At 68.2% G+C, this 17,285-nt stretch overlaps 1 protein-coding gene across 1 annotated transcript in view; it reads left to right on the top strand.

The window, feature by feature from the left end:
- The window catches only part of TNXB (tenascin XB), a gene marked incomplete at its 5' end in the record, with an annotated part of 92,253 nt that overhangs the window by 5,191 nt on the left and 69,777 nt on the right, over positions 1 to 17,285 (top strand). The window contains 9 exons of the mRNA XM_084648109.1: positions 435 to 911; positions 2,925 to 3,037; positions 3,419 to 3,572; positions 3,833 to 4,108; positions 5,000 to 5,761; positions 6,566 to 6,898; positions 7,197 to 7,487; positions 14,035 to 14,316; positions 15,937 to 16,230. Of these exons, the coding sequence (XP_084504235.1) occupies positions 435 to 911; positions 2,925 to 3,037; positions 3,419 to 3,572; positions 3,833 to 4,108; positions 5,000 to 5,761; positions 6,566 to 6,898; positions 7,197 to 7,487; positions 14,035 to 14,316; positions 15,937 to 16,230 (2,982 nt within the window). The remainder of the gene's footprint in view (positions 1 to 434; positions 912 to 2,924; positions 3,038 to 3,418; positions 3,573 to 3,832; positions 4,109 to 4,999; positions 5,762 to 6,565; positions 6,899 to 7,196; positions 7,488 to 14,034; positions 14,317 to 15,936; positions 16,231 to 17,285) is intronic.

Genomic DNA, 17,285 nt, shown 5'->3' with positions numbered 1-17,285 from the left:
AGGATATGGGGGGCGGGGTGATGGAGAAGGGGGCAAGGGCAGGGACGCCAGGAGGGAGGGGCTGATGGGAAGGGGGTGTGGCCATCAGGAGGGGGGGCATGGGGAGGGGGGGACACAAGGAGGAGCATGGGGCAGAGTCAGAGGAGGGGGCCGGGTGTCCAACAGGGGCAGGGGCAGGGCCAGTGTGGGATGGGGCGGGGCCATAGAAAGGGGTGGGGACCTGGAGAGGGGTGGAGGGTGGAGCAGTGGGAGGGGCAACAGAGGGAGGTGGGGCCAAAGGAGCAGCGAGGGCGTCAAAAAGGGGTGGAGCAAGGAAGCCGCCGAGGGGCGGGGCCAGGAGTGGGGGGCAGGGCCGAGGCAGGCGGCGCCCCCCAGTGGGCAGCAGGCGGGTTGCAGTTTCACCCCAGCCCCGTCTCCCTCCCTCCCCGCCCCAGGCCAGACGGACACCCAGAGCCTCTGCAGCCGGCAGGGCACCTTCGACCTGGCCACCTGCGGCTGCGTGTGCCAGCCGGGCTGGGGCGGCCCCACCTGTGCCGAGCCGCAGTGCCCGGGGGGCTGCGGGGGCCGGGGCGAGTGCCGGGCCGGGCGCTGCACCTGCCCCCCCGGCTTCGCCGGCCCCCGCTGCGAGACGCCCGTCTGCGCCGACGACTGCAACGACCAGGGCCGCTGCCAGGCCGGGCGCTGCGTCTGCTTCCCCGGCTACTCGGGGCCGGCCTGCGAGACGCCCGACTGCCCCGGGGACTGCCGGGGGCGCGGGCGCTGCCAGGCCGGGCGCTGCGTCTGCAGAGCCGGCTACACCGGCCCAGACTGCGGCACCCGGGGCTGCCCCGGGGACTGCGGGGGGCACGGGGAGTGCCGGCTCGGGGACTGCCACTGCCAGGAGGGCTACGCCGGCGAGGACTGCACCATAGGTACGGCCACCCTGCCCCCAATGCCCTGGGCCGCCCCCACCGCCCAGCCCACAATGCCCTGGGCCGTCGCGGACACCCTACCCACAGTGCCCTGGGCCGCCCCCACCGCCCGGCCCACAGTGCCCTGGGCCGTCGCGCACACCCTACCCACAGTGCCCTGGGCCGCCCCCACCGCCCAGCCCACAATGCCCTGGGCCGTCGCGGACACCCTACCCACAGTGCCCTGGGCCGCCCCCACCGCCCGGCCCACAGTGCCCTGGGCCGTCGCGCACACCCTATCCACGGTGCCCTGGGCCGCCCCCACCACCCTGCCCACGGTGCCCTGGGCCACCCCCACCGCCCTACCCACAGTGCCCTGGGCCGCCCCCACCACCCTGCCCACAATGCCCTGGGCCACCCCCACCGCCCTGCCCACAGTGCCCTGGGCCGTCGCGGACACCCTACCCACAGTGCCCTGGGCCACCCCCACCACCCTGCCCACGGTGCCCTGGGCCGCCCCCACCGCCCGGCCCACAGTGCCCTGGGCCACCCCATCCGCCCTACCCACAATGCCCTGGGCCACCCCCACCACCCTGCCCACAGTGCCCTGGGCCGTCGCGCACACCCTACCCACAGTGCCCTGGGCCACCCCATCCGCCCTACCCACAGTGCCCTGGGCCACCCCAACCGCCCTGCCCACAATGCCCTGGGCCGTCGCGGACACCCTACCCACAGTGCCCTGGGCCGTCGCGGACACCCTACCCACAGTGCCCTGGGCTGCCCCCACCGCCCTGCCCACAATGCCCTGGGCTGTCGCGGACACCCTACCCACAGTGCCCTGGGCCACCCCCACCACCCTGCCCACAATGCTCTGGGCCATCACGGACACCCTACCCACAGTGCCCTGGGCCGTCGCGGACACCCTACCCACAGTGCCCTGGGCTGCCCCCACCGCCCTGCCCACAATGCCCTGGGCTGTCGCGGACACCCTACCCACAGTGCCCTGGGCCACCCCATCCGCCCTGCCCACAATGCCCTGGGCTGTCGTGGCCACCCTACCCACAATGCCCTGGGCTGCCCCCACCACCCTACCCACAATGCCCTGGGCCGCCCCGGCCGCCCTACCCACAATGCCCTGGGCCGCCCCGGCCGCCCTACCCACAGTGCCCTGGGCCGTTGTGGCCACCCTACCCACAGTGTCCTGGACCGCCCTGGCCACCCTACCCACAATCCCCTTCTGTGCCCCACCCCTTACTCACAATCCCCCTCTGTGTCCTGCCCCCCAACCCACAATCCCCCTCTGTGCCTGCTCCCCACGTCCCTGGGCATCCCTCCCTGAGGCAGGGTCGGGGGCGCCCTGTCCTTGACCTCCCCCCATGTGGGGCAGCGCTGGGCACCGAGCTGAAGGGCCTTTGTGCTGCCTAATCCTCTCCTGACCCATGGCCAAGGCGGGGGGGAGCTCCCCCCAGATCTATACGGCAGCTGGTGCCCCCTTGCCCGGGACGTCCCGTCCCAGGGCACAGAGACCCCCTGTTAGGAGCCGCCCATCCCACAGCCGGGCAGGCCAAGATCAGCCTTGGCACCGCGCCCCCTCCGGCTCCGGTTCCCCCATAGAATCGGCCCCATTCATCCCGGCCGGGGGGCGCGGTGCCGGGGGGGCAGGGATGTGAGCCGCGCTTGTTCCCCAAGGTGTTTGCTTTCCATCCCCGCCCAGGACGGGACAGAGATCAAAGGCCCTGGCTGGATGGAGAGGGGAGGCCCTGGGTGCAGACCGGCACACAGGGCCTTTTCCCTCTATGGGGCAGGGGGAGGGGGCAGCTGTCTTGGGGGGCAGGGGCCTGGGACACAGGGCCTGTCCCCTCTAGGGGGCGCCAGCCCCGATCTGGCCCCAGGGCAGGGGACTCGCTGGTTCAGGGGGGCAAGGAATGGGAGACGGGGCCTGGCCCCTCCAGGGGGCGCCAGCCGCAGGGTGGGGGTCTGGCTGGCTGGGGGCAGGGAAGGGGGTTCGGGGCACTCACCCCTGTCCCCCCGCAGAGATCCCGGCCGTGATGCTGCGTGTGGGGCGCCGGGACGAGGGCTCCTTCCGCCTGCAATGGACTCGCCCCAAGACCCACGTGGATGGATATGAAATTCACCTCGTCCCCACGGTAATGGGGTCCCAGGGGGGGTGTCAATCATCCCCTCCCCCCACTGCAGGGGGGCTGGTCCCGGATCTGGGCCTTGGAGGGCAGGGGATGTCAGTGGGGGAGGAGGGTGTGTGACCCCCCAGCCCCCGCCCTGGGGAGCCTCACTTCTGGGAGGGGGCATTGGAAGGAAGGTGGGAAGAGGGGGTGGGGGGTCTGGATGGGGTGGGGGAGCATGGGGGGGTGCAGACAGAGGCTGGGGGGACCCCCATCCCCTGACCCATCTGACCCCCAGCAGCGCCGTGACTCCGTAGGGTTTGGGGGCCTGGGATGGGGGAGGTGCCTGAGAGGGCGGGGGGGCTGCGTCCCCCAGCCCCTGACCCCCCCCCCCTTTATCCCCCCCAGGGTGACCCCGAGGGCGCCGAGTCCCTGCAGCTGCCCGGCTCGGCCACGTCCTTCGAGCGCTCGGGGCTGGGCCCAGGCCAGGAGTTCAGCGTCACCGTCCGAGCCCAGCGGGCCCAGCGCCTCGGGCCCCCCGCCACCCAGAGCGTCCGCACCCGTAAGTGGCGGGAGGGACGCCGCTGGGGGGCTGTTGGGGGGAGCTCTGGGGGGCAGGAGCTTTGGGGGCTGTGATGGGAGCCCTTTGGGATGGGGCTCTTTGGGATGGGGGCCCAGTGGGGGGAGGGGGCAGTAAGGAGGGGGATTCTCTGGACTGGGAGCGCCGTGGGGGGAGGGGATGCTGGGGGGAAGTTTAGGAGGCAGGGGGGTTCTCTGGGGAGGGGGCCCCCCTTCCGCACTCTCACCCCTCTCCCCCTCCAGGGATCGACGCGCCCCGCGACCTGCGCCCCACGGGGGCCACGGCCACCTCGCTGAGCCTGCGCTGGGAGCCCCCGGCCGCCCGGCCCGACGGATACACCCTGCTCTACGGCCCGGCGGGGCAGGACAGCACCGAGCCCCCCACCCGCCTGGCCCTGCCCCCCGACCGCACCGCCCTCACCCTGACCGGCCTCCGCGGCACCACCCAGTACACCCTCACCCTGACCGCCCACCGCGGCCCAGAGCAGAGCCCTCCCGCCACCACCCACGCCAGCACCGGTGGGTCCCACGGGCCCGGGAGCGGGGCAGGGGATGGGGAGGGGGGAGAGAGAAGGGAAAGACGGAAATGAGAGAGGAGGACGCGTGAAGGGGGGAAAGCAGCAAGGACTGGAGTGTGGGAGCGGCGCGGAGAGACGAGCGTGTCCGTCCGTCCGTCCGTCCATCCATCCATCCATCCATCCATCCATCCTTCCACCCACCTGTTCGTCCATCCATCCATCCACCTGTTCGTCCATCCATCCATCCATCCATCCATCCATCCCTCCATCCACCTGTTCGTCCATCCATCCATCCATCCATCCACCTGTCTGTCTATCTGTCCATCCACCTGTCCGTCCGTCCATCCCTCCATCCCTCCAATCGTCTGCCCAGTTGGTCGTCCATCGTCTGTCCGCCCGTGTGTCTATAAGGGAGCCAGACGTTTCTCCTTCTCTTCTCCCCACTCCTCCGCTCAGGGTTTTTCTTTCCCTCTCTCCCACAGCGAGTGATTTCTTCATTCTGCCCAGAGTGGGGCTGCCCGGGAGCCCGGTCGGAGCCAGCGCCTTCCCCTCCCACCCCCCACTCACCACCCGTCTCCCCCTCCATTTAGGATCCGCAGGTCACGGAGCCAAGCGGCCACGGGGGGGTCGGACTAACCCAGTTCTCTTCCCTTCTCTCTTCTTCGCAGCTAGCTCACAGGCACCGGACGGGGAGCACGGGGCATTTCCCCTCCAGCAGGTGCCGTCTCCCCCCAGGGCAGGGACTGGCTGGCTCAGGGGGGTGAGGAATGGGGCACGGGGCCTTTCCCCTCTAGGGGGCACCGGCTCTGATACACCCCAGGGTGGGGGACTGGCTGGCTCAGGGGGGCAGGGAATGGGATCCCCTAATTGCACCAATATTTGCTCCTGGCAGCGCCGATGCCCACCCTGCCCCCGCCTGGCCGGCCGCACCCAGAGCCCACGCGCCCCCCAGTGCCCCGTCTCCGGCCGCCTGGCCCCGCGGGGAAGCCGGGCCCCCGGCCCGTCCCAGCCAACGCCTCCTCGGTCCCCAGCCCGCTCTTCTTCCGGACCATGACGCAGAACCTCACGGCCAAGCTGTCCCGGTACAACGGGACCCTGCTTCAGCGCCTGGAGAGCTACCTCCGTGCCACACGCTACCCGCTCCGCGGCAACCAAACCATCGCCACCGTGGCCAAGGCCATCTACCGCTACCTGGTGCAGAGGAAGTCCCTGGAGGAACAGGAGATGGTCTACGTGGGGCTGGGCCAGCATTCGAAGGAGCTCGGGGCCATGGCACCCCCGCAAGGGCACCCCATGGAGCAGCCCACGGGGCCCCCCGGCCGCTTCCAGATAGCCGGGGAGGTGGGCAGCATCTTCTCGGCGGGCTCCCCCGGCTCGGACGCGGGGCCCAGGGGCCACGCCAAGCCGGCGGTGGTGGCCCGCTCCCCCGGCACCATTGTGGTCTCGCTGGAGGGCATGCGTGGCCACGCGGAGCGCGTGGTGGTCCGCCACTGGCGGGCGGGCGACGGCGGAGGAGCGGGGGAGCTGGCGGTTCCCGGCGACGCCGCGGCGGTTCGCCTCCAGGGCCTGGCGCCCGGCACCACCTACCAGGTGGAGATCCACGGCCTGGTCCAGGGGCGGCTGTCCAAGTCCTATTCCTTTGTCGCCTCCACAGGTAGTCCGACGCGGGGGCTCGCCTGCTCTGGCTCAGTAACCCCACCGGCCACGGCGCCCGCCACGCGCCCGCCTTGGCTGTTCACCGATGCCCCCCGCTGGTGCTAAGCCGCTCGGTTCTGCCCTCCTCTCTCCCGCAGGCTGCTGGCTTCTGCCCACGGGCCTGGCATGGCCATCGGACGGGGCGACTCCACCCTCCCCTCCCTCCGTCCCCTTCCCGCCCTCTCTCTCCTCCGGCATTAACCCCACCCTTTCTCCTGCAGCTGGTTTGGCTTCCACCCGCTCCCGGCCTCACGCCACGGACTCAACAGGGAATGGGGCACGGGGCCTGTGCCCTCCAGGGGGCGCCGGCTCCCATCTGCCCCCAGGGCGGGGACTGGCTGGCTCAGGGGGGCGGGGAATGGGGCTCGGGGCCTGTGCCCTCCAGGGGGCGCCGGCTCCCATCTGCCCCCAGGGCGGGGACTGGCTGGCTCAGGGGGGCGGGGAATGGGGCTCGGGGCCTGTGCCCTCTAGGGGGCGCTGGCTCCCATCTGCCCCCAAGGCGGGGACTGGCTGGCTCTGGGGGGCGGGTAATGGGGCACGGGGTCTTTCCCCTCTGGGGGGTGTGGGATCCCATCAGGCCCCAGGGCGAGGACTGGCTGGCTCAGGGGGGTGGGGAATGGGGCACGGGGTCTTTCCCCTCTGGGGGGTGTGGGATCCCATCAGGCCCCAGGGCGAGGACTGGCTGGCTCAGGGGGGCGGGGAATGGGGCACGGGGTCTTTCCCCTCTGGGGGGTGCCCTTTCACCCTTTCATGCCCCCCCCAGCTCCAGAGGCATCCGGCACCGAGCAGCCCCCAGAGACCTCCATGCCCAGCCTCTCCCGCCCTGGGCCACCCCCAGGGGACCTGACCGTGACAGACGTCTCCCCCGACCGGTTCCGCGTCACCTGGACGGCCACGACTGGCCCCTTCCAGCACTTCCTGCTGCGGTACCGGGAGCCCGGCTCCGTGGTGCCCCCCAGGCAGACCCAGGTGCCTGGGGGGAAGAGGAGTGTGATCGTCACCCAGCTGAGCCCCGGCACCGAGTACGAGGTGGAGCTGCGAGGGGTGGCACCTGACGGGACCATCTCAGAGCCCATCACCACCAGCGTGTGGACAGGTAACACCCCCGCCCCTTACTCTAGCCAGCCCTCCTCTGCTGGATCCTTCACCTCGTCCTTACAGCGAGGCTGTGCAGGGCTATATGGATGCCTTGGAGAACCCAGGAGTCCTGGCTCCTATGTCCCCCTCCCCACCCTGCTCTACCCACTAGCCCCCGGTCCCCTCTCAGGGCCGGGGAATGAACCCAGGGGTCCTGGCTCCCAGCCCCCCCTGCTCTAACCATCAGACTCCCCTTCCCTCCCCTCCCAGAGAGCCCAGGCATCCTGACGGCGGTACGCTCTCTCTCTTTCTCGCAGCACGCCTTGGCGGGGGCCCCGGGCCAAACGAGCTGGGGGCCCTGGGGGTCAGGAACGTGACCAGCGATGGGTTTGGGCTGCAGTGGAGGGCGTGGAAGGGCCTGTTCCAGTCCTTCCTGCTGCGCTACGAAGATGCGGCCGGGCGCACGGGGCCCCAGGAGGCCGAGGTGCCGGGGGACCAGCGGGCGACCCGCGTCGGGGGGCTGCAGCCTGGCACCGAGTACAACGTCACACTGTATGGGGTGCACCGCGGCCAGCTCTCACCCCCGCTCCGAGCCAGAGTCCGGACAGGTACCGCCGGCCCCTGTGCGGCTCACACCTCAGCTTTGTGCCCTGCCCACTCTAAGTCCCAGCTTGGTACTTGCCCACCAGCCTGCTCTCCTTCCTCAGTGTTCGGGGGCAGTGCCCAGGAGCCTCCCGGCCCCCCTGCCCTAACCCACCAGCCCCCACTCCCCTCCCAGAGCCGGGCAGAGAACCCAGGAGTCCTGGCTCCCAGCCCCCTGCTCTAACCCACTAACCCCAACTCCCCTCTCAGAGCTGGGCAGAGAACCCAGGCGTCCTGGCTCCCAGCCCCCTGCTCTAACCCACCAGCCCCCACTCCCCTCCCAGAGCCGGGCAGAGAACCCAGGCGTCCTGGCTCCCAGCCCCCCTGCCCTAACCCACCAGCCCCCACTCCCCTCCCAGAGCCGGGCAGAGAACCCAGGAGTCCTGGCTCCCGACCCCCCTGCCCTAACCCACCAGCCCCCACTCCCCTCCCAGAGCCGGGCAGAGAACCCAGGAGTCCTGGCTCCCAGCCCCCCTGCTCTAACCCACCAGCCCCCACTCCCCTCCCAGAGCCGGGCAGAGAACCCAGGCGTCCTGGCTCCCAGCCCCCCTGCCCTAACCCACCAGCCCCCACTCCCCTCCCAGAGCCGGGCAGAGAACCCAGGAGTCCTGGCTCCCGACCCCCCTGCTCTAACCCACCAGCCCCCACTCCCCTCCCAGAGCCGGGCAGAGAACCCAGGAGTCCTGGCTCCCGACCCCCCTGCCCTAACCCACCAGCCCCCACTCCCCTCCCAGAGCCGGGCAGAGAACCCAGGAGTCCTGGCTCCCGACCCCCCTGCCCTAACCCACCAGCCCCCACTCCCCTCCCAGAGCCGGGCAGAGAACCCAGGAGTCCTGGCTCCCGACCCCCCTGCTCTAACCCACCAGCCCCCACTCCCCTCCCAGAGCCGGGCAGAGAACCCAGGAGTCCTGGCTCCCGACCCCCCTGCCCTAACCCACCAGCCCCCACTCCCCTCCCAGAGCCGGGCAGAGAACCCAGAAGTCCTGGCTCCCAGCCCCCTGCTCTAACCCACCAGCCCCCACTCCCCTCCCAGAGCCGGGCAGAGAACCCAGGAGTCCTGGCTCCCAGCCCCCCTGCCCTAACCCACCAGCCCCCACTCCCCTCCCAGAGCCGGGCAGAGAACCCAGGAGTCCTGGCTCCCAGCCCCCTGCTCTAACCCACTAACCCCAACTCCCCTCCCAGAGCCGGGCAGAGAACCCAGGAGTCCTGGCTCCCGACCCCCCTGCTCTAACCCATCAGCCCCCACTCCCCTCCCAGAGCCGGGCAGAGAACCCAGGAGTCCTGGCTCCCAGCCCCCTGCTCTAACCCACTAACCCCAACTCCCCTCCCAGAGCCGGGCAGAGAACCCAGGAGTCCTGGCTCCCGACCCCCCTGCCCTAACCCACCAGCCCCCACTCCCCTCCCAGAGCCGGGCAGAGAACCCAGGCGTCCTGGCTCCCAGCCCCCCTGCCCTAACCCACCAGCCCCCACTCCCCTCCCAGAGCCGGGCAGAGAACCCAGGCGTCCTGGCTCCCAGCCCCCCTGCCCTAACCCACCAGCCCCCACTCCCCTCCCAGAGCCGGGCAGAGAACCCAGGAGTCCTGGCTCCCGACCCCCCTGCCCTAACCCACCAGCCCCCACTCCCCTCCCAGAGCCGGGCAGAGAACCCAGGAGTCCTGGCTCCCGACCCCCCTGCCCTAACCCACCAGCCCCCACTCCCCTCCCAGAGCCGGGCAGAGAACCCAGGCGTCCTGGCTCCCGACCCCCTGCCCTAACCCACCAGCCCCCACTCCCCTCCCAGAGCCGGGCAGAGAACCCAGGCGTCCTGGCTCCCGACCCCCCTGCCCTAACCCACCAGCCCCCACTCCCCTCCCAGAGCCGGGCAGAGAACCCAGGAGTCCTGGCTCCCAGCCCCCCTGCCCTAACCCACCAGCCCCCACTCCCCTCCCAGAGCCGGGCAGAGAACCCAGGCGTCCTGGCTCCCAGCCCCCTGCCCTAACCCACCAGCCCCCACTCCCCTCCCAGAGCCGGGCAGAGAACCCAGGAGTCCTGGCTCCCAGCCCCCCTGCCCTAACCCACCAGCCCCCACTCCCCTCCCAGAGCCGGGCAGAGAACCCAGGAGTCCTGGCTCCCAGCCCCCCTGCCCTAACCCACCAGCCCCCACTCCCCTCCCAGAGCCGGGCAGAGAACCCAGGAGTCCTGGCTCCCGACCCCCCTGCCCTAACCCACCAGCCCCCACTCCCCTCCCAGAGCCGGGCAGAGAACCCAGGAGTCCTGGCTCCCGACCCCCCTGCCCTAACCCACCAGCCCCCACTCCCCTCCCAGAGCCGGGCAGAGAACCCAGGAGTCCTGGCTCCCGACCCCCCTGCCCTAACCCACCAGCCCCCACTCCCCTCCCAGAGCCGGGCAGAGAACCCAGGCGTCCTGGCTCTCAGCCCCCCTGCCCTAACCCACCAGCCCCCACTCCCCTCCCAGAGCCGGGCAGAGAACCCAGGCGTCCTGGCTCTCAGCCCCCCTGCCCTAACCCACCAGCCCCCACTCCCCTCCCAGAGCCGGGCAGAGAACCCAGGCGTCCTGGCTCCCAGCCCCCTGCCCTAACCCACCAGCCCCCACTCCCCTCCCAGAGCCGGGCAGAGAACCCAGGCGTCCTGGCTCCCAGCCCCCTGCTCTAACCCACCAGCCCCCACTCCCCTCCCAGAGCCGGGCAGAGAACCCAGGCGTCCTGGCTCCCAGCCCCCTGCTCTAACCCACTAACCCCAACTCCCCTCTCAGAGCCGGGCAGAGAACCCAGGAGTCCTGGCTCCCGACCCCCCTGCCCTAACCCACCAGCCCCCACTCCCCTCCCAGAGCCGGGCAGAGAACCCAGGAGTCCTGGCTCCCGACCCCCCTGCCCTAACCCACCAGCCCCCACTCCCCTCCCGGAGCCGGGCAGAGAACCCAGGAGTCCTGGCTCCCGACCCCCCTGCCCTAACCCACCAGCCCCCACTCCCCTCCCAGAGCCGGGCAGAGAACCCAGGAGTCCTGGCTCCCGACCCCCCTGCCCTAACCCACCAGCCCCCACTCCCCTCCCAGAGCCGGGCAGAGAACCCAGGAGTCCTGGCTCCCAGCCCCCCTGCCCTAACCCACCAGCCCCCACTCCCCTCCCAGAGCCGGGCAGAGAACCCAGGCGTCCTGGCTCTCAGCCCCCCTGCCCTAACCCACCAGCCCCCACTCCCCTCCCAGAGCCGGGCAGAGAACCCAGGCGTCCTGGCTCCCAGCCCCCTGCCCTAACCCACCAGCCCCCACTCCCCTCCCAGAGCCGGGCAGAGAACCCAGGCGTCCTGGCTCCCAGCCCCCTGCCCTAACCCACCAGCCCCCACTCCCCTCCCAGAGCCGGGCAGAGAACCCAGGAGTCCTGGCTCCCAGCCCCCTGCTCTAACCCACTAACCCCAACTCCCCTCTCAGAGCCGGGCAGAGAACCCAGGAGTCCTGGCTCCCAGCCCCCCTGCCCTAACCCACCAGCCCCCACTCCCCTCCCAGAGCCGGGCAGAGAACCCAGGAGTCCTGGCTCCCAGCCCCCCTGCTCTAACCCACCAGCCCCCACTCCCCTCCCAGAGCCGGGCAGAGAACCCAGGAGTCCTGGCTCCCAGCCCCCCTGCCCTAACCCACCAGCCCCCACTCCCCTCCCAGAGCCGGGCAGAGAACCCAGGAGTCCTGGCTCCCAGCCCCCCTGCCCTAACCCACCAGCCCCCACTCCCCTCCCAGAGCCGGGCAGAGAACCCAGGAGTCCTGGCTCCCGACCCCCCTGCTCTAACCCACCAGCCCCCACTCCCCTCCCAGAGCCGGGCAGAGAACTCAGGAGTCCTGGCTCCCGACCCCCCTGCCCTAACCCACCAGCCCCCACTCCCCTCCCAGAGCCGGGCAGAGAACCCAGGAGTCCTGGCTCCCAGCCCCCTGCCCTAACCCACCAGCCCCCACTCCCCTCTCAGAGCCGGGCAGAGAACCCAGGAGTCCTGGCTCCCGACCCCCCTGCCCTAACCCACCAGCCCCCACTCCCCTCCCAGAGCCGGGCAGAGAACCCAGGAGTCCTGGCTCCCGACCCCCCTGCCCTAACCCACCAGCCCCCACTCCCCTCCCAGAGCCGGGCAGAGAACCCAGGAGTCCTGGCTCCCGACCCCCCTGCCCTAACCCACCAGCCCCCACTCCCCTCCCAGAGCCGGGCAGAGAACCCAGGAGTCCTGGCTCCCGACCCCCCTGCCCTAACCCACCAGCCCCCACTCCCCTCCCAGAGCCGGGCAGAGAACCCAGGAGTCGTGGCTCCCAACCCCCCTGCCCTAACCCACCAGCCCCCACTCCCCTCCCAGAGCCGGGCAGAGAACCCAGGAGTCCTGGCTCCCGACCCCCCTGCCCTAACCCACCAGCCCCCACTCCCCTCCCAGAGCCGGGCAGAGAACCCAGGAGTCCTGGCTCCCGACCCCCCTGCCCTAACCCACCAGCCCCCACTCCCCTCCCAGAGCCGGGCAGAGAACCCAGGCGTCCTGGCTCTCAGCCCCCCTGCCCTAACCCACCAGCCCCCACTCCCCTCCCAGAGCCGGGCAGAGAACCCAGGAGTCCTGGCTCCCAGCCTCCCTGCCCTAACCCACCAGCCCCCACTCCCCTCCCAGAGCCGGGCAGAGAACCCAGGCGTCCTGGCTCCCAGCCCCCTGCCCTAACCCACCAGCCCCCACTCCCCTCCCAGAGCCGGGCAGAGAACCCAGGAGTCCTGGCTCCCAGCCCCCTGCTCTAACCCACTAACCCCAACTCCCCTCTCAGAGCCGGGCAGAGAACCCAGGAGTCCTGGCTCCCAGCCCCCCTGCCCTAACCCACCAGCCCCCACTCCCCTCCCAGAGCCGGGCAGAGAACCCAGGAGTCCTGGCTCCCAGCCCCCTGCTCTAACCCACCAGCCCCCACTCCCCTCCCAGAGCCGGGCAGAGAACCCAGGAGTCCTGGCTCCCAGCCCCCCTGCCCTAACCCACCAGCCCCCACTCCCCTCCCAGAGCCGGGCAGAGAACCCAGGAGTCCTGGCTCCCAGCCCCCCTGCTCTAACCCACCAGCCCCCACTCCCCTCCCAGAGCCGGGCAGAGAACTCAGGAGTCCTGGCTCCCGACCCCCCTGCCCTAACCCACCAGCCCCCACTCCCCTCCCAGAGCCGGGCAGAGAACCCAGGAGTCCTGGCTCCCAGCCCCCTGCTCTAACCCACCAGCCCCCACTCCCCTCCCAGAGCCGGGCAGAGAACCCAGGAGTCCTGGCTCCCAGCCCCCCTGCCCTAACCCACCAGCCCCCACTCCCCTCCCAGAGCCGGGCAGAGAACCCAGGAGTCCTGGCTCCCAGCCCCCCTGCTCTAACCCACCAGCCCCCACTCCCCTCCCAGAGCCAGGCAGAGAACCCAGGAGTCCTGGCTCCCAGCCCCCCTGCTCTAACCCACCAGCCCCCACTCCCCTCCCAGAGCCGGGCAGAGAACCCAGGAGTCCTGGCTCCCGACCCCCCTGCCCTAACCCACCAGCCCCCACTCCCCTCCCAGAGCCGGGCAGAGAACTCAGGAGTCCTGGCTCCCGGCCCCCCTGCCCTAACCCACCAGCCCCCACTCCCCTCCCAGAGCCGGGCAGAGAACCCAGGAGTCCTGGCTCCCAGCCCCCCTGCCCTAACCCACCAGCCCCCACTCCCCTCCCAGAGCCGGGCAGAGAACTCAGGAGTCCTGGCTCCCGACCCCCTGCTCTAACCCACTAACCCCAACTCCCCTCTCAGAGCCAGGCAGAGAACCCAGGAGTCCTGGCTCCCAGCCCCCCCTCCTCTAACCCATCAGCCCCCACTCCCCTCCCAGAGCCAGGCAGAGAACCCAGGAGTCCTGGCTCCCAGCCCCCCTGCTCTAACCCACCAGCCCACACTCACCTCCCCAAGCTGGGAGAGAACTCAGGAGTCCTGGCTCCCGGCCCCCCTGCCCTAACCCACCAGCCCCCACTCCCCTTCAACGAGGCAGGGAGGGAGCAAGGAGCGGCCCCCGTAGGAAAACAGAAAGAAGGTGGCAGAGAAAGGGAGGTGTGTGCCGATGGACGGAGGGTGAAGGGAAGAAAGGGACAAAGGAAAGAAACAGAAGAAGGGAAACGAGTGAAGGGACTGGGGGGGGGTGGTGACCGCAGGCGACGGTGACAGTAGGAAGCGCGACAGACTAAAGAGAAACGTGCTGGAGGAAAGGGGAGACCGGCTGACAGCGTGGAGGAGAGGAAGAAGGAGACAGCGACAAGGGACAGTGGCCGGGAAGGGCAGGAGCCTGAGGGAGGGATGGGCCGTGACCGGAAGCAAGGCGCGGTGGGAGTGTGGCAGGGAGAAAGGAAAAGGGACGAATCGCTCACGGCAGTGATGTGGGGAGAGAACCGAAGCGATGGCATGGGAAAGATGGCAAACAGACGCGGGGCAGATACACTCAGCGATCCCACCCCACTTCTCCACTCCCCTTCCCCTACCCCACACCCTGACCCAGAACTGATGGGACCATCCCTCCTGCCCTCTCCCTGCCAGCACCAGCAGATCCCACCCCCCAGCCCAGCCTGGGGGAGCTCTTGGCCTCCGACGTCACCCACGACTCCGCCCTGCTCTCCTGGACCGTCCAGGCCGGGACCTTCGACTCCTTCCTCCTCCAGTACAAGGACGCGGAGGGAAAACCCCAGGCGCTGCCCGTGGACGGGGGATCCCGCACGGTCACCATCACCAAGCTGGCCCCTTCCCGCAGATACAAGTTCAACCTCTACGGCATCTCCGGCCGCAAGCGCCTTGGTCCCGTGTCCACCGACACCGTCACAGGTCAGTGGCTGGACCCGGGGCACCGGCCCCTTCCCCTTGTGCCCCTTTTGCTTTGCAGTGTGGTGGGGACACTGACCACTGGACCTTCCCAAGAAGATGTTTCCAAGGAAATGAGAGAGGAGGATGAGCAAAGGAGGGAAAGCAGCAAGGATTGGAGTGTGGAAGCAGCATGGAGGGACGAGAGCATCCGTCCATCCATCCATCCATCCACCTGTCCACTCATCCGTCCATCCCCAAGTCCATCTGTCAGTCCAGTGGTCCGTCTGTCCATAACTAGACTGCTGGCCATTCAATGGATAGAGAGAAGAAAGTAGATAGGGATGGGTGGATGGATGGATAGACAGACAGACAGACAGCTGGATCAATATGCATGGGACAGGTTGAGGGAATAGAATGATGTGTATGGGAACAGATGGATGAACAGATAGTTAGATGGATGAGTGTCTACATGGGTGGATGGATTGATGGAGGGGATGGCCATCGATGGAGAGATAGAGGAATGGGGATGGGTGAATGGACTGATGGAAGGGTGGATACATATGGATGGAACGACAGAAGGGTGGGTACATATGTATGGATGTGGATGGATAGATGGATGGAAGGGTCGGTACATATGTATTGGAGGGGATGGATGGACGCACAGAAGGAAGGGTGGGTAGATATGTATGGGGGAGGATGGATAGATGGATGGACGGAAGGGTGGGTAGATATGTATGGGGGAGGATGGATAGATGGATGGACGGAAGAGTGGGTAGATATGTATGGGGGAGGATGGATAGATGGATGGACGGAAGGGTGGGTAGATATGTATGGGGGAGGATGGATAGATGGATGGACGGAAGAGTGGGTAGATATGTATGGGGGAAGATGGATAGATGGATGGACGGAAGGGTGGGTAGATGTGTATGGGGGTGGATGGATGGATGGACGGAAGGGTGGGTAGATGTGTATGGGGGTGGATGGATGGATGGATGGGCGGAAGGGTGGGTATATGTGTATGGGGGAGAACGGATGGATGGGCGGAAGGGTGGGTAGATATGAATGGGGGTGGATGGGGGTTTTGGGGGATACACGGGTAGATGTATGTGTAATCCTTCCACCAGGTGGTTCCAACAGCCACAAGGGCTGGGTTGGGTGTGGTGATGCATGCATGGACGGGTGGATGGATGGGTGCGTACAGGGATGGATGGAGGAGTGGTTGGAGATGGATGGGTGTCAATGGGGATCTATCCATTGATGTTGGTGGCTTTGGTTCACCCCCTTCTCTTTCTCCCTCATTTGTTCTTCCTTCCCCCTCTCTCCACCCGTCTCAGCCCAACTCTCCCGTGGTTTGTGCCGGTTGATCTGGGCCGACCCCTCCATGGAGGCGGGGTGGCTGCAGGGAACCCGGGGATGTGGGATCCTCTTTGCAGAGATGCCCCGTTCATCTGTCTGTCCCCAGCTCTTCTTCCCAGCAGCAGGATCCAGCTGTGTCCTTGGGCTACTCTCTAGGGCTCCCTGCACCCTCATCCCACTAATCTTCTCTGCTGATCCCCTTTGGCTAGGAACAGCCCGGCCCCACAAAGACCTGGTGAGCCGCCCTCCACCCCAGCAATGCCCTTACCCTCCTCTTTGTTCCAGCCGTGGTGCCACGGGAGGAGGAACCCGCCCCCCAGCCCAGCCTGGGGGAGCTCTCGGCCTCCGACGTCACCCACGACTCCGCCCTGCTCTCCTGGACCGTCCAGTCCGGGGACTTCGACTCCTTCCTCCTCCAGTACAAGGATGCGGAGGGCAACCCCCAGGCGCTGCCCGTGGATGGGGGATCTCGCACCGTCACCGTCACCAACCTGGCCCCCTCCCGCCGATACAAGTTCAACCTCTACGGCATCTCCGGCCGCAAGCGCCTCGGCCCCGTTTCCACCGACACCGTCACAGGTAAGCAGCTGTTCTGGGGGAACGGCTCCGTCCCCTTCAGCCCCCTTTGCTTTCCAGTGTGACGTGGATGCCGAACTCTGGGCCAGGAGGTTCCCAAGAAGATGCTTCGAAGCCTCCTGCCTCCACTACCAGATTACCGGCCATTCAATACATTCAATGGAGAGTGGATAGGCACGGGGGTGGATGGATGGATGGATATACAGACAGACAGCTGGATGGGTGTGCATGGGGCAGGCTGAGTGACTGGAATGATGTGTATGGAAACAGATGGATGAACAGATAAGTACATGGATGGGTGTCTACAGGGGTGGATGGAGGGATGGAGGGGATGGTCATCAATGGGTAGAGAGAGGAATGGATTTGTATGGGGATGGATGGATGGACGGGCAGGTGGGCAGATATGTATGGGGATGGATGGATGGACAGCCAGATGGAAGTCTGGGTAGAGATGTATGAGGGTAGATGGATGGATGGATGGGTGTGTATACATGGGGGTGAACGGGTGGAAGGACAGACGGAAGGGTGGGTAGATATGTATGGGGCTGGAAGGGGGTTTTGGGGGAAGCACGGGTAGACATGTATGGGGGTGGATGGATGGATGGGCGGAAGGGTGGGTAGATATGAATGGGGGTGGATGGGGGTTTTGGGGGATACACGGGTAGATGTATGTGTAATCCTTCCACCAGGTGGTTCCAGCAGCCACAAGGGCTGGGTTGGGTGTGGTGATGCATGCATGGACGGGTGGATGGATGGGTGCGTACAGGGATGGATGGAGGAGTGGTTGGGTATGGATGGATGTCAATGGGGATCTTTCCATTGATGTTTGTGGCTTTGGTTCACCCCCTTCTCTTTCTCCCTGGTTTGTTCTTCCTTTCCCCTCTCTCCTCCCGTCTCAGCCCAACTCTCATTGAGGTTTGTGCCGGTTGATCTGGGCCGACCCCTTCATGGAGGCGGGGTGGCTGCAGGGAACCCGGGGATGTGGGATCCTCTTTGCAGAGATGCCCTGTCCATCTGTCTATCCCCAGCTCTTCTTCCCAGCAGCAGGATCCAGCTGT

Source organism: Lepidochelys olivacea (genome assembly GCF_965140295.1).
Source record: "Lepidochelys olivacea isolate rLepOli2 genome assembly, chromosome: 14".
NCBI lineage: Eukaryota > Metazoa > Chordata > Testudines > Cheloniidae > Lepidochelys > Lepidochelys olivacea.
Note: the sequence above shows the minus strand (reverse complement) of the source record. Positions and strands in the feature narration are given on the sequence as shown.